The 21,793-nt window shown below is 35.3% G+C and overlaps 1 protein-coding gene across 6 annotated transcripts in view; it reads left to right on the top strand.

The window, feature by feature from the left end:
• The window catches only part of LOC103981921 (protein MICRORCHIDIA 2), a 70,961-nt gene extending 49,414 nt beyond the window's left edge, over window positions 1–21,547 (top strand). The window contains exons 15-19 of one of the 6 annotated variants that reach the window (XM_009398686.3): window positions 5,963–6,117; window positions 10,385–10,443; window positions 14,814–14,899; window positions 21,076–21,118; window positions 21,213–21,547. In XM_009398686.3, the coding sequence (XP_009396961.2) occupies window positions 5,963–6,117; window positions 10,385–10,443; window positions 14,814–14,899; window positions 21,076–21,118; window positions 21,213–21,287 (418 nt within the window). In that variant the 3' untranslated portion in view covers window positions 21,288–21,547. Of the gene's footprint in view, window positions 1–5,962; window positions 6,172–9,478; window positions 9,604–10,372; window positions 10,444–14,813; window positions 14,900–14,986; window positions 15,037–21,075; window positions 21,119–21,193 lie in introns of those variants that run through there. The other 5 variants (XM_009398685.3, XM_065172303.1, XM_018825564.2 and 2 more) reach the window with 5 other exon arrangements.
• Window positions 21,548–21,793: the final 246 nt, after the last annotated feature.

The raw sequence follows: 21,793 nt of genomic DNA, 5'->3' as shown, positions 1-21,793 counted from the left end.
TTACCTTGTCAGACTATCAACAGTTGGAATATCATTTTGCTGCACTCTAGATTGCTTTCGCAGCTGCCCAATGGATGAAGTGGAGATCGATTGCTTTCGCAGCTGCCCAATGGATGTGATTGAGGCAGGTGGAAGGTAGAAGTATCATTCTCAAGCATTTTATTTCACAGTAGTCAGAAAATTATGACAGATGAGCCATGAGGGTATCAGAGATGGCACACAACGCCATTGATACTGTGAAACATGACAACATGTTATTTTGCTACTCTCTAGATTTGGAGGAAAATTAAGGAGTGGTTTCATGAATCACATAATTGGCTTTTGGTTTGGATTTTTAGATCCAAATACTTGAAGAAAGAATCAGTTTGGGATTTATTAATCGACTAATAAAAATTTGGAAGTTCTTTTCGGAGGAAGAAGTTTGATGTTTTGTTGTGTGGTTCTATACATATATAAAAGGGGATATAAGCAATTTTTTATCTAATTTTAGGATCTGTAGTTTTAAGAAAATCTTCACAAAACAGAACATTTCAAAACATTTAAGTTGAAATAAATTAGATGACTCTATAATCTGGTAACTTTTCAGCATTGCTCTTGTAGGAGTATGCTTCAATTATCCATGTACGATGATAGAAAAATGTGAATCTTCATAGAATTTCCCAAGTCTTGGACAGGCAGAAAAATGGAGCTGATGGCATACTTCATCAAATATCCCAATGTAGTACATAATGTCCAACTTTTGAGCAGTTTGTCATTTCTTACTATTATTATTTGAGATTCACAAGGATTCTTCCTAAAAATTTTTCATCTATTGCAGAAGGAGTTCATGAAGTTGAAAGATGAACTGCTGAATGTACAGTTGTTTATTCCCAAGTAATTCATGATAAGTTCTAATTATATTATCTCATTAGAAGTCAAGAATAGACAGATCAAACATACTAATACTGCTCATACAAATTGAGTATGTTGATTGCCCTGTCAAAAATTTTTGGCATCAATTGAGATTGGTCTTGCTTGGAAAATCAGTTATGATGGTTTGAGCCTTTGACACTGTCCTCTTAACCGATGTCATTTCATCAATTCACTAATATTTTCCATCATCGTGGGCTGCATATGGTGTTCTAAATTTTCCTATGCTCCAATTATTATCCGTCCCTCTTGATACTTGCTCCATAATCAGTCACCACCAGTATAATATATTTTGGACCAATCTCCCCAACGACAATGTTCATCAAATCCTTTGTGTGCATCATGAATTTTGGACACAATTGGTTTATAAAAAACTGTCCTTGTAATTAAAAAGGTATTTGATTATGCTCGTTCTTATCGTCTCGGACAACTGTGGCACATTAATCTAACACTATTGCTTCTTGAATTATTTAGTCCAATCTCTAGGCTCTTGAACCTACTCATCTACGTAGTGTCATGTTTCTCCATTGGATTAGCAGGTTGTGTTCTTGGACCAAACTTCTGGATAGATGGTACCATGCTTGGTAGGAAGGACATTGGGTTGTATGGGCTAGGATCTTATTGAAGTTGAACTTCCTTCAAATTCTAATTTTCTTCTTCTCCTTGCTGTAGACATCATTAATCCGTCTTTGTTTTGTTGTTTATGGTGGGTTAGCACCAAGATCCAAATTTAAGATACTAAGAGTTGACCTTTGAAAATCCTTCTGAAAAGTTCTGTAGTCTAGGCTGCCTTATGCTTATTGTCCCACCCAATTCTTATGCACCAATGTTGGTTTTCGTTGTAAATGGTCCACTAAACAGATCTGGTCCGGTGCCACTATTATACTGATACTGCAAGTTGATCAACCGATGTTTCATCATTCCCTTATACATGTGTTGATGCTCCAAGGAAGCACACGTTATCAATTGTGAGGCTCAAGTCAACATTATCACCGTGCCTCTCATACTTATCATATACTTTCATCTCTATAGCACTCTTGTTAGGTTTCTCACAGTTTGCTTTGTCTTATAGTTATAGGGCTTTCTAGGCATCAAGTTATTCTCAAAAGGCCCTACTTATCTTTCGAGGAACTTTTATCCATTTAATGACATCAGGAAATCCATCAATCAAGCGCTACTTCAGATGGGTTATTCTTCTACTTTGATCAACATAGTCGCAATGGACACTTTACAAATGATGGCACTGCCCCTAGCGATGAGTGTGTTGTCGTGTCGGATTATACGATTGATGCCTTGTGGTCATTTTCCAAAAAAAGTAAGAGTAAATCCATGCTAAATCCTCAAATTTCCCGGATAGATCCACAAAGTCAAGCATTAATCCGAATGAATCCGCAATGACAAAGGCTAGATTCATTCAAATATTTTGATCAAGCCAAGATCAATTCTGATCAAGGCTAGATCCAAATCCATCCACCCTTGGTTTGCAAAGATTAAGCCTAGATTCACAAAGATCAAGTCAAGGTCCGAATGGATCTAGTCGGAACTAGCTAGATCTATCGTAGATCAATGATGAACAAGTCTTGATAATCATAGATCTTGCTTAGATCTTAGATCAACCAAAAACTAAAGATGATTTCATATAATTAGCCTTAAACTAGGTGTACATCAAGCAGTTCTAACTTCTAACCTAATCATTCAAGAATAAACATTCTCCTTAAGCTTGATAAGAGGACAAATTAAATCGGCTTTAGAGATCTAATTTTCTTATTTAAATCAATCTTTCTTTTTGAAGTGAATTAGAGAGTAAGAGGATAGGATTAACAAAGCAAGTGAATATATTATCTTGATTTAGTTAAACCATTTGCATATCGAGCAAGGTTCTGAATACTGTACCGTAACGGTGTATCGATCAACTATCGGTACGGTGTGTACTGAGTTGTACCGAGTTTACTGACACACGGTACATTAAGGTGTATTGATGTACCACTCGTATCGGTTCTCTATTGGACTGGTATGTACCACCCAAGGTTTGAAATTTCGTACCGTACCGGAGTTTCGACGATCTCTCGGTACGGTACGGAACGGTATACCGAGCGGTATACCGAGCGATATATGTATATATATATATATATTATATTTATTTTTTTTATTTTTTTATTGGCCGACGTCGCATCGCCTCGGCGACGTCGCCTTTTCCTTCCCCACACGGGGCGACGTCGCCGAGGCGACGTTTATTTAAATTTTATATATATATATATATATATATATATATAGCGACGTCGCCGAGAAAGGCGACGTCGTGTCGCCTCGGTGACATCGCCGAGGCGACGCGACGTCGCCTCGATTTTATTTAAATTATTAATATATATATTAATATATATATATTTTATTATTATTATTCGTTCCGCCCGGTAACGGGCGGTCCGCGTACCGATATATCATCGGACCGGTACGTACCGGTCGGTATGGCAATCCTTGGTACCACCCGTATCGAGCGGTATGATACGGTATTGCAAACCATGATATCGAGATCATACTTTGAGATAACAACAATTATGACCATCATGATAAGAGTATAAAGCGTACCGATTTATCACCCATATCGGTCCTCTATCGGACTGGTACATATCGTCTATACCAAGCGGTATGGTACGGTGTTGCAAATCATGATATTGAGATCATACTTTAAGATAACAACAATTATAACTATCATAATAGGAGTACAACCGCATTGGTGGACTCAGTCAACCTCACAAAATTTAAAATTACAAAATGACATGTTAAATTACCTTATGCCTAGTGATCATCAAGATGCTAAAATGATTTTCTATGGCCATATCATTCTATAATGAATATTAGAAAAGAATTTGACATAGGCTCTAAAAGATATTATTTCACTTGAAGAAGAGCCATATTTATATATATGGATATATATGTAAGGTTTAGGGTTTAGGGTGTATATATATATATATATATATATATATATATATATATATATATCAAGGTCTGTCATACCGAAGCATACCGCCCATACCGGGCGGTACATACCAGTCCGACAGGTTACCGGTACGCGGACCGCCCGGTACCGCTACAGTGCTACAGTACTACACTGTAGCACTGCTACAGTATAAAAAAGTATAAAATTGTTCGGTACACTAGGGTGTACCGCTCGGTACGCCTTGATATACCTCTTGGTACACTGGTACCGTACCGTACCGAGCTCAGGTCGAAACGCCGATATGGTATGGTACGGCGAACCTTTATATATATATATATATATATATATATATATATATATATATATATATATATATATATATATTGTGATACCTTGATCTCAAGCTAAAATGTGGAGTGTCAATAGTGATATCATGAGATGAAATCGTGACAAATGGTATCAAAGCCGATCTAGTATTAAAGGACATGATGTGGGGCTCAGGTAGTAAAGGACTTCAGTCAATCTAGTATTAGGTATGATGATGGGCTCAAATAGAAAAGGGCTACTCATGAACGGGATTAGAGGACACGTCACAACATAGAACCACTATTGGGCTAAACCTAACTACGGTCTAATTTTGGGTTATGTTTGGCCTTGACAAGAACGTCAAGACTTTAAGTGGCGGATTAAGTGTGTGAGATTATGACTTCAATTTAGTGACTTAGTCCTACAGGCGAGGTTAATTTGACTATTAACCTAAGGCTCAAGCATTTTGGGTAGTGATTCAGACTCAACAAGTTAACGGATTGGTTATACCATTGAATTAGGTGGTGTGGTGATAGTGAAATGGGTGAGAGTAAAAGATGGGGATAGAAGGTTGAAAGGTGGAGGTTAAATAGGCCCAAAAGAGAGCCCAATGGTCGGATTTGAGTCTTAACCAAGATCCAATCGTTTTTGATCGGAATAGGTCTGTAATGGTCGAAATTTGATCGATTCGCTTAGGAGTTAGGACACAGGCTAAACCAGGTGGTAGGCCTTATATTAGGCTTGAACTGCCCAGTTTTGGGTGCTCTGCTAGCTAGTTGGATCAGTAAATGCTAGTCATATCAAATCAAAAGTCCGACATTCTGTGGCAAATAGTTTGAAGTTACTGAGAAAATAAATCAAACTGTATATGGGCAATTGGAAAAATACCAGACCATGGTACTTGGAAACAAAAGACCTCATACTTTCATCTGAAGAATAAATCAAGCACTCCCATATGTCATCATGTTTTAGAAAATCCACTTCCAAGTATTTAAATGAAATGAGGAATATATTTTCTAGCAATCCTCCCATTTAAATTTGTAGCACTTTCTTGGAAATTCTGTAGAGGTTATATCATTAAATGGTGATGTTCAGTTTTACTAAGAACATAGATAATCTCTAGTTTTCTAAGTGACAATTCTGGATCAAGTATTATCAGCTTTCTTCTAAAATAGCTGCACATAATGGAGTTTAAGTAGGATGTTCCCAAATTACCTGCACTTTACTACAATACTTTAGTCCAATAACAACTACTGGCTGGACCATCTACATAATGATCTCATCAACAGAAATCTGTTATATTCATGAGCTCTTCAATAATTCAGTTCTGGAAGAACAAAGAGAAAAATGGACTGGTAGCACTAGAACTGTCATAATGTAAGTAAGAACAATGGATAAGGAGACAAACTGCTCTGTTTCTTCTTTAGAAGACAATGATCTCAGAACTGACTGGCTGAAAAAGATGTCAGATTCTTTTATTTTTTAAACATTTGTAAGGATGCTTTGTCATCTCAGCTGTTTTAAGGTTTCAAATGTTCTTTTATCTAGCTTTCATGTTAAGTAAGTGTTGTTTTTTGTAATGATGAACCAGCACTTTAGTTTACAACTTTGATGCTGATTGCTATAATCAATATATTCAGATAGGAACCTATAATGGAGTAACTTTTCTTTCTCAAATACATGATTATATAACTGTAATTCCACTGATTAATTTAATCATCATAACAGTGATGCCGTTCTTTTCTGTTACAAGTTTAATTGTTATTTAATTTACTTTCTGTAATGTTAATGGTTTCTTGGTTTTTGCAGGAAACATAATTGTCATCTGATTGGCTATCAATCCTACAGTACAAAAACAGAGAAACGGAAACTTAAGGATTCTGATAAACACTCTTATGAGCATTCATCAAAAACACAGCACAAAATGCCTTCTGTACATGTTGATGGAGTTACTCGTCTTGATGGTATCATGTTATCCGAAATTGTGTTTAGCAAATATTGTTAAGAGAAGCTGAAGTGTATGTTACCCATAACCTAGCAACTGAAAATTAGATTTTAGAATCAAAAGTATTTGAACTGTGATGAAAGATAATGTTGATACCTGTTGCTGATCTATGCAGTCAGCTTGATTTTTATGGTTGTTTGATGCACATGCTTAGATGAAGAACTGACAACAAACACTGTGGTAGGATTTTTGTCACTGGATGAAATTCAATCTGTAAGGGAAGTCTTATTGGAAAGTAATCCTGGATATACCTTTTAAGAAATTTGCTAAAAATGAAATTTCAGTATTACACTGAGAGCAGATATATATGGCCATTATCAACTATGATGGCCTTTATATAAGAAATTAACACAATAAGGCTTTTAGTAAGGTAATTTTGGTGGAAGATAACATCATAGGAAGTTAAAGGGTGGTATGGCAATTGGCATGCTTGTTTATGAGCACAATTCAGAAGTTTACACTAGAAAGGAGACTAAGAACATTACAAGTATGAGTGAGGAAATGGCTTATGATAGTTTCTATAGGCTTACTAAATCTAAGGATATTCTCGTACTATTAGATTTGTAAAGGATGAAGGCCGAGAAGTGCTTCTTAATAATTCTAAGATAAATCAAGAATAAGTTATTTAATGAATATCCTATAAGAAAGATAGCTTTAAGGACCAAAAATAGTGAAGGATCTGAAACCATTGATTTCTTGTAGAAATAAGCAATTGAGAGTAAATCAGTATTCAAAATTTTGAGTTAATGTACCATATTATAATACTATATGAAAGGATTACTAAATGAAAACTAGAATATAATACGAGTCTTCTGTAAATCAGTTTTGGTTTTTCTTGAACTATCAACAACAAGAGCTTATTTGTTGGGACAATGAAATCAAGTATGGAAAGAGAGACTCGCAGATGTCTTTTCTTAAAAAATTTAATGGTCTAGTTTCAAGATAAAATGTGGTGGGTACTCAAGAGACGGAGCTAACTAGAAGTCGTATTTAGGTGGTATATGATATAAATGAAGTTTTCTTCGGAAGATAAACAACTATATCATTCAGCTACTTACAGGTGAATATTGTGAGATGCCAAACTTGTCCTTGCCAGATTAGTGAAGTTGTGGCCCAAAAAATTCTGCTTCTAGGGAAATAAGTCCTTTGGTTTAGTAAATTATTCACTACATACTGTTAAATAGAATGGAAGTTGATATTACTCATTCTTCAAAATTTTGTGAATGCCTAATCCACTACATACTAGTAAGGTCAATGTAAGTTTTCATGCTCAATTCCATGATAGCTCAATATTCTAATAAAGCTGCTAATTGCACAATCATTCAAACTTCCCTGTTTTTGAGATGTGTGCTTTGATACCGGATATATACATTCCCGTTCATGAACCACAACTCATGAGCTATTTCTTGGTCATCGATGATGTTGCTTCTGAAGTTTAAGCTTTTTCTAAGTTGGCATCTATGCATTGGAAACATGGCAGAATGCACTCTTTATATGTTTTTATTATTAATATGCTTTGCCTATTTTGAGAGGAATGATGTGCTTGTTTGGAATATAAAAATTCTTGATGGCTATTATATTCAGTATGGTTTTGTTTGAGGAAAGGGACATTGTAAGAACTTATATTCCTCCTTGTTTAAGGAAAATGTGTCAAAATGATGGTAATTGTTCAAATCATGTGTTTAGCAAAGATGGTTGTGTCAGTGGTTAGAAAATCTTTTAAGGAAAAAAAATGGAGGATTTGGTGTAAGTAAAGCAAGCAATATACTAGAAATGTACAAGAGACAAATCTGAGGATGTCAAACCAATGGCTAAACACAAATGAACTATGAAATGGTTGCTGATGATAGATCAAACAGTTGTTGGTTAACATAAGTAACTACATAAGGTTAATTCAGTGTGTGTATATGTATACTTAGCCATGCTCATCAAAGTTTGGCATGCACAATGCTTTTACTTACAGGCTGTCCCAAAATATTTTAATCAGTGTCGAGGAATTTCTGGACGAGGAAATGTTGTTATCAGCTAAAGACTGAGCATCAAAATGATATACCTTCAAAAGATATACCAAGATTTTCTAGACCAGTGGACTCAGGAATCACACTTGTTTCATGTTTGAAAATACAACTACAGAAGCTTTTATTTGTTAAGACAATAAATGAAAAAATATAGAGAGTAGAAGGAAAGAATTGCATATAATTTTTTATTGACTTGGAAAGAACTTAGGATAGAGTCCTTAAGACTTATAATGATATCTATTGGAAAAAAAATCTACTAGTCTATTAATGTCATTAAAGATATGCATGACAGTTAACTCATTAGTGTTAAAACTATATTGGCTAGACTCTAGATAGTTATTATTATAATATTACTTCAGGAATCAACTATAAGTCCTTACTTTCTGATATTCATAATGGACAAACTTACAAGCCATATACAAGATAGACCCATATGATAAATGTTATTTCTTAGTAATATTATTCTGATTGATGAGACTTTTGATAAGTTTTAAACTTGAGTTATGGAGACCCATGTTTGCAGTTGAGTATCAGACTTGTTCTGGTCCATGATCAGATTGGTACAGGTCCAGTCCATGCTGTTGTATCGATAAATGGAGACGAGGACAAGAAGAAGAAAAAGAGCAGGAGAAGTCAGGGAGAAGAGAGGGAGAGGACAAGGAAGAAGAGGACAAGGAAGATGAGGATGAGAAGTACCTGGAGGTCTGATGGTGACTCCATACCTTGCATGCAAACCTTAAGTGGTAGGCTGAAAAAATTAATAAATAAACTGGACCACATAGCCCAAAAAGGGAAGGTCTATGTCTTGATTCATGCCCTAATAGATACCGGTCGGCATATATCAATCTGGACAAAATTACATTCCATGATGAGGAAAAATTTTAGAAACTAAAGATTTTAGATTAATTAGGACTAACATTAAATAGATGAGATATAATTTTAGTAGTAATAGCAATAGAACTGAGGACAGTTAGGAAGAATGGATAAGTTCATATGACAAAACCTTTTAGATATCTTGGATAATGTAATTATATCATGTCATTCAAGTTATGTGATTAAGAACTTGCATCCAATGGTTATGGATAATAATTTCTATATCACTTCTATGATCATGTTTGTCTCTTGACTGATGACTTTTGTAGCCCTTGCCTCCTGCATTTTTGCAGTTGTATTTGAAGTGTTTGTACAAGCTACTTCAATCATTGCAGTTTCTTCATGCTTCTTCAAATTTGTGAAAGTTGTTCACCATGGGAGAAAATTGTGAAAACAAATATGATGCTAATGCTTGTTTATGTATTATAGGAGAACTCATCAGTAACAAGTCGGTTAGAGCGCTTGAACCTATTAGCTATTCGGGTATACAAGCTGTTGTGCATGGCCAAAAGTTTTGAAGTCTGTGTTGCTAGTAGTGAGTCTATTTAGTTTTATATGACTCATAATAGTTCTTGGTACAATGATAAGGTTACTGCTTTGTGATTTCGGTGATCAGGATTCAAGTCTTCAAAACAACCTCTCTAAATATAAAGATAATGTTGTATTTATTGACGTATCCTAGACTCCACATTGGTAGGAATTTCATACGCTGGGTTCACCTTTTTTTCTAGACCTCATTTTAGTTCTTCCATTTTTAGTGTGGAAGTAATTAGGCTGTCACAATATTTTCCATTTAAAGGCTTAATTTGCTCATCTACCTTCAATATGTAATCCAAAGCCATTCTCTAATGAACATGTGAAGCCCACTTCATTTCTTGATGTGTCTCTTGTACCATGCGCTCTAACTCTTCCTACTTGTCCCACTCATCTACATACATAGTATTTATTACCCCAACCACTCAATTCTGTTATTACTTACAGTAGTAGTAAAAGCATAATTTTGGCTTGTTCCTCACTGTCATGAAGAGATTCTGGGTTCAAATATTTGCAGAGATGGTGTCGAAGCATATGCAGAGATTCTGGGTTCCTCACCAGTCTTTTAAAAAATAAAAAAGAAAAGCTTATGTAAATTAAACTGGTTTTGTGTTTATGCCCAACTAATTCCATAGATTTTCTGTATTCTCTCCACAAAAGAATAATAGAACAGTTACCCAGAATACTTGCTGTAAATTACAATTGAAGGTCCTTACTTGGAATGATTTATGCAGCATTTCATACATTATCTCGTATTCTAATTTTTCTGTTTCTATGTGTTTATTAAAGTTTCTGCTGCAGAACCTTCTGGTCAAGCTTGTGCTCAATATTCTATCGTGGAGCAATCTGAACTAGGAGAGGTAAATTTTTGCAAGCTCATATTTGATATTGTGCTGTTTTGCTATTTAAGTAAAATTTTAATGTCGTTAATGATATTTTATATCAATTAAAAACTCTAATGTAAAAATCCTTTTTTAGTTTTTGGTCAGTATACTCTCACATATTTGATATTGTTCTTTGAGTATTTTGAATATTGGTAAACTCCTTTCTTCATTATACTACTGCTACTTTCTTTTTGACGTTACATTATCTTGATATGCAATGGAATTTTTATCTGTACCCTTGTATCCAACTGAAAAACTATTGCCATTTGATTAGCTGTTACATTTTTTTTCTAGCAAACTGGTGAAAGGTTATTTTCTCTATCCTCCATATGATCTTAAAATATTAGCATCTTGGTGATAGGCTTATCCTTTCCAGGGACAATATCAAGATGCAAGGTTCATGCACTTGGTTGATGCTTGCATACTTTTAGAGGCTCGATCATGTATTGGGAGAGGATGTGTGGATATGTTTAGGTTTGCTAGAGCTTTGGAAATTAAGTATTTTCAGATAAATATAAGATGCTTAAAAAGTGAAGATCGTGTTGTTAGTGATATTGAGGATCGAATGAGAGAGATTATGTTATTGAATAATTAAATGCACATTCATTAGATAGCTTTAGAGGTCAAGTGATTAGTGACAAAATTATGAAAAATTGTGCAATCGATATGAATAATAACTTAAAGAAGTTTAAAAATAGATAAGAATTGAGGATCGAATGATATTTGATCTTCAAGTGGCAGTTTGTTTAAGTAGTTTTCTACAAGGTTTGTAATACCGAATGATACTAAGTGGTATGTACCGGTTTGTCAGCAGACCGGTACACGGACCGCTTGCTACCGAGCGGTACTGTCGATTGAGGCTTATCGACGTTGTTTTCGCTCCGTTATCATCCTAAATCAGATGGTGACCGAGGGAGAAGAAAGAAGAGGGAGAAGGGGAAGAAAGATAAGGGAGAAGAAGAGGAGAACTTGGAGATCGGCATCATTTTCCTCCTCGTTTGTTGGCGACTTCTCATCCGTGCGCGGGGAGAAGAGAGGCGATGCCTCGGCGAAAACCTTTATATATATATATATATATATGTATATATATATATACCGAGTGGTATACCGAAATATACTGCTTGGTTTACAATACCGTACCATACCGAGTGAATCTCAAAATTTTGGTATGATACGAAATTTCAATCCTTGGTTTCATGAAAAATAGAACTAGTAAAATTCTTGATCTTTTGAGATGTTCTTGGTATTTGTCTATAAAAATATTGTAAATATTGAATGTTGCTCAAATTATATAAGATTTAAGTTAAGAAGCCATATTATGAGACTGAAAATTAGTTTCTATGATAAAATATGAAATGAGTGCCACTGAATTTTATGTCTATTATAAAGCTTCTAGAGATAAATTTGTTGAGTTTTAGAAAATTAGTATCTAGTGGTTTAAAAGTAACAAAATTATGTTTGATGGTGTTGTTGCTAAAGCGAGTAACTTTATTGATATACTGTTTTCTGATGAGAACTTAATTGTGATATACTCTTGCTTGAACTATGGAGACTAATCTTAATAGTTAATTGTGTAGACGAAGTAGATTAAAATCAAACATACGACGTGCAGTTTTAGCAAATCTTTGGGACTTAAAAGGTTTTACACATTTATTGGATCTGCCATTAGCACAATGGGAAGATGGATGAAAATTTAGTTCATAGATTGAGAATAAGATAGTTTGGTAGAGGGAGATCTCACGAGTATTGCGTAACCTCTCATATAAACATGGGACTTTATAAGAAAGCTGCTAACTATATGCTTTGTAAGTTGGAATATTAGGTCTCTGGAATACAACATATACAAAAGATTACTTTCATTGACATGAGGATCTTGAGATTACTGTATGGCTTAGTAAAATATAATAGATAAATATATATATTTTGGAAACAACTTAGTATGTTCCTATTGTAGATTCTATTACCATAGTGCTAAGTGCTAACCATACATGTCAGTCCATTACCATATCAGTATACAGGAGTGTCAATCATTCTTTTCAACAGGACAAACAATTTGTAAGTAATTTCTAACAAGTGTACTCAGGTAAACCATACCGTACCAGTCAATATGTCTGTCTACTAAAATTCCAGTATGGATATGTAATACTGTATTTAAAAGCTTGGTCCCTGTTCATGACTAAATAAAAGAAAATTATTTAAAGAGGTCTGAATATACTCATGAGAAAAGGCCAATAGATGCATGATCTAAATGGGATAATTAGAATAAAGATGCACGAAGAAGAAGAGGAAGACCCAAAAGAACTTATTAAAATCAGTAGAAAGATAATGCTCTCAATCAAGGTATGCAGTTTTAAATAGTACCGCCCGGGTATGTAATACTGTATTTAAAAGCTTGGTCCCTGTTCATGACTAAATAAAAGAAAATTATTTAAAGAGGTCTGAATATACTCATGAGAAAAGGCCAATAGATGCACGATCTAAATGGGATAATTAGAATAAAGATGCATGAAGAAGAAGAGGAAGACCCAAAAGAACTTATTAAAATCAGTAGAAAAATAATGCTCTTAATCAAGGTGTGCAGGTTTAAATACCGGTCTCTCTACTGACTGGTACACGAACCGCTTGTTACTGGTTGTTATATATATATATATATATATATATAATTTTTTTTTTTTTTTAAGCGACGTCGCGTCACCTCGGTGATGTCGCCGAAAAAGGTGACATCGCCCGGAGAAGGAAAAAATATATATATATTTTAAAGGCGACGTTGCCTTTTATATATATATATATATATATATATATATATATATATATATATAAAATCTTTTATATATAAAATAATATTTTTTTTAAAAAAATTTATATATAAAAAAGAGGCGACGTCGCCGAATTATATATATATATATATATATATATATATATATATATATATATATATATATACAAGGTCTGTCGTATCGAAGCGTACCACCCGTACCGGGCGGTACGTACCGGTCCGACAGGTTATCGGTACGCGGACCGTTCGGTACCACTACAGTGCTACAGTACTATACTGTAGCACTGCTACAGTATAAAAATAAAAAAATATTCGGTACACTAGGGCGTACCGCTCTGTATGCCTTGATGTACCGCCTGGTACATCGGTACCGTACTGTACCGAGCCCGGGTCGAAACGTCGGTACGGTACGGTACAACGAACCTTGTATATATATACTGAACGGTATACCGCTCAGTATACTGTATCGTACCGTACCGAGTAAATGTCGAAACGTCGGTGCGGTACAATATTTCAAACCTTGCTCTCAACCATAATTTAATTTAAGAAGGTCCATGTAGCTGGCCAAGGTAGTTGCGACCTAATGGCTTGTTGTTAATCATTTTTGTAGGTATTGGTTGCTGCACTTCCGAGTACATATGTAGACTTTGAAACGTAGTACTGCAATTGGATTTTCTGAGGTTTCAAATCTTGATTTTATCAGGTGGTAACAAATTGGGTTGAGCCTTATTTTTTCTTAGTGCAACCACTATGCCTGAGCATTTTGCTTGCACACTTCTACTCATAGGTGCCTTTAAAGCACCCCTTTGTGGTATGAGGACATATAGCTACAACCTAGTCCTATCCTCAGCTCAGTATGCAAGCTGCAACTCGCTTGTATAAAACAGAATCATTCGTAATTTTCGGTCAGCCATACGGTGCAAGAGGAACATTTGCTTGTCCCATCTTTTGTGCTTTTGGAATAAGCTACTTATTATTTGTGTCAGTTTAATTTTTCCTATTAGCAGATGTAACCAAATGAATTTCTTTCTGTTTTGGAGACATTGCAGGAGATTTTGTATTTGCTTTAATTGATATTGTGAAGCATCTTTATATTGTAAATTTTCTCAGTTACAAGTAAAGATTAAAGGAGGACCATGCATCCTTGATTGTAGATTTGCTATATTCAATGTATTGAAGTCAACTAAAAACAAATTATGCTCCGCTGAGACAAACTTTGAGAGCTCTTGAGTTTAAGCCATATGCATTATTTGGATTAGTTTCCAATAAGTATGCAATCATAATAAGAGAAATCTAAAGGTCCCTTACAACAGGATATTATTCTTGTTAGCTATTGTGCCTGAAGCAAGAGAGATCAGTTGTATCTTCTTTTCTAAAATATGGATTACAAATGTATGATCTGCATTCATGACTTTGTGTTTTGTAATTTGTACTATATGGGAATGTGCTTCTGTGCTCCATTATACTGCAATTGGGAATGTGCTTCTGTGCTCCATTATACTGCAATTGTATCAATGTAATTAGCAGTGTGATAGGTTGCTATTTAAGTATCTTCTTACATGTCTTTCAGGATTCTGAAGATATTGAGATTATGGATATCTCGGATCCAACATTGATTGAAAAAATTAGTGAAGAGAGTATACAACTTTTCATGAGGTAAAAACTTTATTGTAGTTATAGATTATCTCATTATTGATCTTTGGCGAAAACTAATAAATATCGTCGCTGTTTGAATTTTCATAGTGCCTAAGACTGGGAAGGCATGATCCAACTTTAGCATATTTATTAACCTGGTTTGTTATGCTTGTTTTTCCAGCTATTATGCTTGTATTAGGTAGCTGCAATGTTGTTCATATTATATGTAATGATGACACTTGTAGTAATTTTGACTCTTAACTTCACACAATGGCCTTACTGTTTGCTTTTACAATTGTCTTCCTTGGCCAAACATTTGTGATTTGTGATTGAAGATTGCAAATCTTGAATGAAGATTCATTTCTCAATAAATGAAAGTTCATCATTCAAGAATTTTATCAAAATAGGAAGATTATTCTTCAAATTCAGAATTATTGCCTTTTTAAGAAGAACATATTTTGTATTTGATTTGATACCATTGTGCTAATTCTTATTTTTGTATTTTTTTTATTTTATTCTTGTACTTGAACCTATAAAAAGGGGCTAGAACATTGTAATATAGGGACCAGAAGATGAATCAATAAATTGAGTTCTTTCCCACCTTGTGTGTGAGCGATGCGAGGGCACAAGTTGCTTTTCTGATGAATGATTTCATCGTCCACAATATAAGACGTGCGAAGGTACAAGGCCTACAACCTGAGAGTTTTCTCCTTGTGCCAGAGCAAGTCTGATAGTTATCCAAATTTTTTTTATTATTTTTCAGTTATTATCTTTTGATACTCTTTCTATTTCTCTATTATCAAGAGAAAAATTCGCTACTACTCGTCTTACATCGGTGAATGTAGTAAGACAATTCATACATTTTCCTAAAGAGGTTCATTTGGTGGCCGTTCAAAGAATTCTTTGATATTTGAAGTCCAGTCTAGGAAAAGGCATCTTATTTAGAATAAAATGAATAGTTGAGTGTAGAAACCTACATCGATTGGATTGGATCAGTAGTTAATCAAAGATCAACCTCCGGTTATTGTACTATTTTAGGAGGGAACTTGGTGACATGAAGCAAGAAGCAATCATTAGTTGCTCGATCTATAGCAGAGGCACAATTCAAAGCCATGACACATGGTATTTGTAAGTTATTGTGATTGAAAATAATCCTCGATGATTAGGGAGTAAGATGGGAAGGAAATATGAAACTATATTGTGATAATAAGTCAGCTATCGACATTGCTTATAATCTAGTTCAACATGATCAAACAAAACATGTTGAAGTGGATTCGACATTTTATTCAAGAAAAGTTAGATGATGGATTGATCTATATTTCTATCCACAGGTAGACAACTTGCTGATATCCTAACTAAAGAACTTCCAAGTTGTTCATTTCAAGATATTATTGGGAAGCTAGGAATGGAAAATATTTACTCACCGGCTTGAGGAGTGTTGATTTGTGGAGATTGTTTCCTCATTTGTTAGGAAATTACTTTCCCGATTTTGAAAATATTATTTTTTTAATTCCAAGGAGAGTATCTTCTCAATTCAAAAAAAGTTAGTTTCCTATTTTTTTCAAGAGATTAGTTTCACGATTTTGCATGATTTAGTTTCTTCATTTGTCAAATTTATACCCTATAAATTCTGTTGGCTCTCTTAATCGAAAGTATCATGGAGCAAGGTATACAGTTTCGAATGATATCGCGCGGTACAAGCAGTACATATCGGTCCGACAGCATACTGGTATGTGGACCACCCGCTACCAGGTAGTATTATATATATATATACATATATACATATATATATATATACATATATATATATATACATATATATATATATATATCTATATATATACTTATATTCATATATATACATATATTCATATATATATATATATATATATATAGGCAATGTCGTCTCGTTTTTCTACGACATCGCCCCTTGTGGGGAGAAGAGAGGCGACGTCACACATTTTTCTTTTACTTTTAATAAATATATATATAAATATATAAATAAAATATTATATATATATATATATAGGCGATGTCGTCGAGCGTGGGGGAGAAGGGAGGCGACGTCGCTAAAGCGACGTAGCCGATATATATATATATATACCGAGCGGTATACTGCTCGGTATACAGTACCGTATCGTACCGAGAGAATTTCAAAGCTTCGGTATAGTACGATATTTCAATCCTTGTCAAGGAGTATTTCTTTCTATATAATTATTAACATATGATTTGACCTGCATATCATAAGATTCATGTTTGTTTCAAATATAATACTAAATCTGTAACAATCCACCCTAAATTTGTAAAGATCTAGTCCGGATACAAACTGATCTAGGCTAGATTTGCCAAGATTTAGTATAAATCTACAAAGATGTAACCTAGATCCATTTGGTTGTCTAGCTTAGATATTGGCTAGATCTACATGGTAACCCTTGTTTTGACCTTCGACCACTCGAAATGTGATAGTGCAAGTCTCGAGTTTTTCCTTGATCAATAAATACTGACTAGTACACCAGTCCCTTGTTAAAATTCATAGTATGGATCCGATTGTATATAGTGCTACATGGTCTATTATCGCAAACTTAGGCTTAAATATCTTTTTGTCTCGTTGTTCTCGACTCATCAATTCAGTGAATCAGTTTATCTGATGGGCTGGATTGTGACATAACTCAATATTACAATTTGTCAGTATAAACTCTAGTGTTTAGTTGTCAGATGTAATGAAACTCTAAGTGTTTAGAGAGCAAAAGATGTGAATGGAGTAAGATTAGTTAAATTACAAAGGGATAATTTATATCACTTGAAAGATGTAACAATGTTTTTTCTTTTCTATATGTTTGATTAAGAACCCCAAAGTATTGTCCTTACAATGAAAATTTTCTTTTAGAAAATTAGAGGTAATGGGTCTTTACCACTAGAGCACTGGACTATACTGATGGACTGATGTGCAAAAGTTAGTTAGTTCCAAGGTTTATGATTTCGAATCATACCGCTCGTACTGGGCGATACATACCAGTCCGCCCATGAACCGGTACGCGGATCGCTTGCTGCCAGGAGAGGGCGTTCGAAGAAGGAAGGAGAGGGCGTTCGAAGAAGAGGGAGAATCGGAAGAACCTCGACGCGAACTTGTTTCTATTCCCTTTCTCGATCCCGATCTAGCGTCGCCCTCGCTCGACGATCTCGATCCAAGAGGTAACTGCGAGAAGAGTCGTAAAGAGAAGGATCTAGAGGCATGAGGATTAGGGGAGGTGGTGACTAGAGTAGCGGAAGAGGCGCTCTTTGAGTGCCTCGTCTTCGACTCTACGACCTTCTTCGTCATGTTCTTTGCTGAAAGCCGGAGACGTCTATAGCCTTCAACATCTTTGCCGCCTTCTTCGCCAAATGTCGCAGATAAGGCGACAAGGAGAAGAAGAGGAGGTGACATTGCCAAGGCTGTATACCACTAGAGCACTGGACTATACCGATGGACTGATGTGCAGAAGTTAGTTAGTTCCAAGGTTTGTGATTTCGAATCATACCGCTCGCACTGGGCGGTACATATCGGTCTGCCCGTGAACCGATACGTGGATCGCCCGCTACCAGGAGAGGGTGTTCGAAGAAGGAAGGAGAGGGCGTTCGAAGAAGAGGGAGAATCGAGAGAACCTCGACGCGAACTTGTTTCCATGCCCTTTCTCTATCCCAATCTAGCGCCGCCCTCGCTTAACGATCTCAATCCAAGAGGTAACTATGAGAAGAGTCGTAAAGAGAAGGATCTATAGAGGCACGAGGATCAGGGGAGGTGGTGACTAGAGTAGCGGAAGAGGCGCTCTTTGATTGCCTCGTCTTCGACTCTACGGCCTTCTTCGTCATGTTCTTTGCCGAAAGCCGGAGACGCCTGCGGCGTTCAACATCTTCGCCGCCTTGTTCGCCAAATGCCGCAGATAAGGCGACGAGGAGAAGAAGAGGAGACGACGTTGCCAAGGCTGTATACGCCTTTTGTTAAATATTTTGTATATTATTTTTATATTTTTATATATTGATTTTTATATTTTTATATAAAATATATATTTTTAATATTTTTATATATTAATTATATATATATATTTAGGCATACCGCTCGGTACAACGTATCGTACCGAGTAAAGCTTGATACATCGATACAGTATGAAATTTCAAACCTTGGTTAGTCCACAATCCAGTAGAGCATACTGGGTAGTCAACAAGTAAATGGTATTGAGTCATCACAGATTATTATTAAGGTCACTTTCCCCAGTTAGCTAACTTGTACTCGACTAGGCAAGGATTGCCATATACACATTACCAAGCATATGTTACATTTTGGTGAATCAATTTTACTCTCTGATTTGTTAAACTTTTAAATTAAGGTGTCCAGGTGTTAGGTGAGTTTGTGTGACCCCCTTTTCTTATGCCAATTAAGCATTCAAATATTATTGTTTAGTATATCTTAGAATTAATACTATAGATAGCCTTCAATGATACTCAATTTGAACTCAAGTTTTGAAGTGCTTGATAGCATAAAGTTTATTGAGCTCTTCAAATCATCATCATTCAGATCTTCCTGTAGTTCTTGGTTGGCTTGGATTCCAGTTCATTCACATTCAAGATAGGCCAAACATGATGCAATTATGATGCTCTAAGTCATCAACAGTTAAAAGCCATCACCAATCATGTGATCATTAAGGACTTCGATTCCACCCGGACTGATTCGTTCTGATCCTTATTTATCGGTCCATGCATGGATAGAGAGATGGACTACCCCATTTTGAGCAGGTCCAGTTTTCTTTTTCTTTAATGATGTTTGGCCCCTTTTGTGCTTTAAAAGATCCTAATCCTCTACTCAACCACCACCACCACCACCTGCCTTGTCTGCTTGTCACCTGCTGCTCATCATTTCAGACACTTCTATTCTTCGCCTCCACCACCTCTTCTTCTCCTTTCCTCTCCTACTCCTTCCCTCTTCCTTCCTTCCTCTCTCTCTCTCTCTCTCTCTCTCTCTCTCTCTCTCTCTCTTTCTCTTTTTCTCTAGATCATCATCAAAATAATGCTTCCAACAAGCATAATGATATGTCTTTTATATAATCTTTTGTTCTCCAGAAATTTCTTATGAAACTCGGAACTTGACATGGATGTAATATTCTGATAACGTTAATAAGTCAACATTCTTATACTAGCATTGACCATACGACTGTCAAGATGGTTTTGTTATCATATAAAGTAAAATACTATTTTGTCTATACTTTAGTGATACATAGAAGATGATCAATAATACTTGCAAGTTGCTACCAATCTTGTGTGTTTGGTATAGTGTAAATGTGGGAAAAAATAGAATTTGGGTAAAATTGGACTTCCATTATTTGGCACCATGAGAGTTGTACTAATAGCAAGTCACATTTCCAAAATAGAGCCTTTGTTGGAATCTGACTTCTGCTGGGAGGTCTTGAACTCTTAAAAATTAACACAGGTAAAACATTATTATGTGTTTTTTCTTTCTTTTTCCTTCTGTGGAGTATTTTCATTGAGGTTATCAAGGGCAGGATGCTGTAAATCTGTCCCAGAAATTGTAGTTTGAATTGGACTTTTTACTTCATCTTTTACTGCCTTCTTCAGCTTTTAACGTACAAAACAAGTAAAACTATTCCAGGCATTTTTCACATTTTCAGGACCAAACGTGCTCTTTGGGGTTGCTCTAATATCATAGGCTGAAAATTTATGCCTCCTAAATGCATCATTAGATTTATTCTCAGTTTCTGAACTTTATTTATGTACTTCCCGCAAAACTTCTTTCATAATAGTCAGATTTTCTATTTGTGCATGCCAACTGACAGCAAGTTGATTTGAAATATACAAGGCAGTTTTTGCTAGAATTTCCTGTTGTCTGCATATGCTTGATATTCATCCCATCATGCTTGTTTGCCTTTTTTGACCCTTTGTTCTTTTCTTTCTGCGGTAGTTTTGGACTTTAGTTTCTGCCTATAAAATAATTTTTTTGCGACCATTACTTGTAAATATGGTTCTACCAGTTTGTAGGTTAGTAGTTGAATTCAGTCTGAAAGAAGACACCATGAGTTGACTGCTTTATTGGACATTTTGCTTATTCAAATGATGAAATTACATAAATTTTGTGGTGTTAACAAGCCATTTAAAGACTTTATCCTTGGCATTTAATGAAAATTTGAAGTTGGTGTTGAAATAAACAGGCGGGCAGAGCTCCAGTTAAAGACAGCTCAGTTAAAGCAAACTGTAAGTGAATTGTTTCATGATATTTCTGTTACGGACCTGTTCATTACGGGGTGCAACACAAAGGTCCATTATCAGCTATTGTTTGTTCGTACAGGTTGAGGAGTTGGAGCATGAACTGGAGGAAGCTAAAAATAGGTATTCCCAGCTTGTTGCTGACTTGGAAACCTGAAGAACGCAGCAAGTTAAGAAGTAGCATGGAATTACAGCGGTTTTCATGTCCAATGGAATCAGTTGCGAATCAATTGGCTTAACAAATCGATTGAATAAGTAGATTGGATAAGTTAATGGTCTGGCTCATATTTTTTCTTCTCTGACGAAATGATCTGGTTCTGATACTAATGATTTTGTCTTTGACTATCGAACTGTAACTAACATAACTAATTGTTGCATGATGATTAGAAGAATAATCTCTAGTGTATTTTCAAACCCTTTCTCTAGAATCTTATGGTAATCTTGATGTCTTAGGATTTGATTGGGTGATCAACAATTCCATTATTGACCCCCCCATTATACTGTCACATGATGGTCCTACTATCAATCAGTCATTAAATTTATGAACTAGAGACTACTTTCTGCTTTAATTAAAAGAATGAAGGAGTAAATCGCTCTTTAAACTCTCCTAAGAAGAGATCCTAAAAATCAGCCTAAATTTCAGTAGTTTTAAGAAAACACTGA

The sequence above is a fragment of the Musa acuminata genome, chromosome BXJ1-4, assembly GCF_036884655.1.
Source record: "Musa acuminata AAA Group cultivar baxijiao chromosome BXJ1-4, Cavendish_Baxijiao_AAA, whole genome shotgun sequence".
Taxonomy (NCBI): Eukaryota; Viridiplantae; Streptophyta; class Magnoliopsida; order Zingiberales; family Musaceae; genus Musa; species Musa acuminata.
This window is presented reverse-complemented; position numbering and strand designations above follow the sequence as displayed.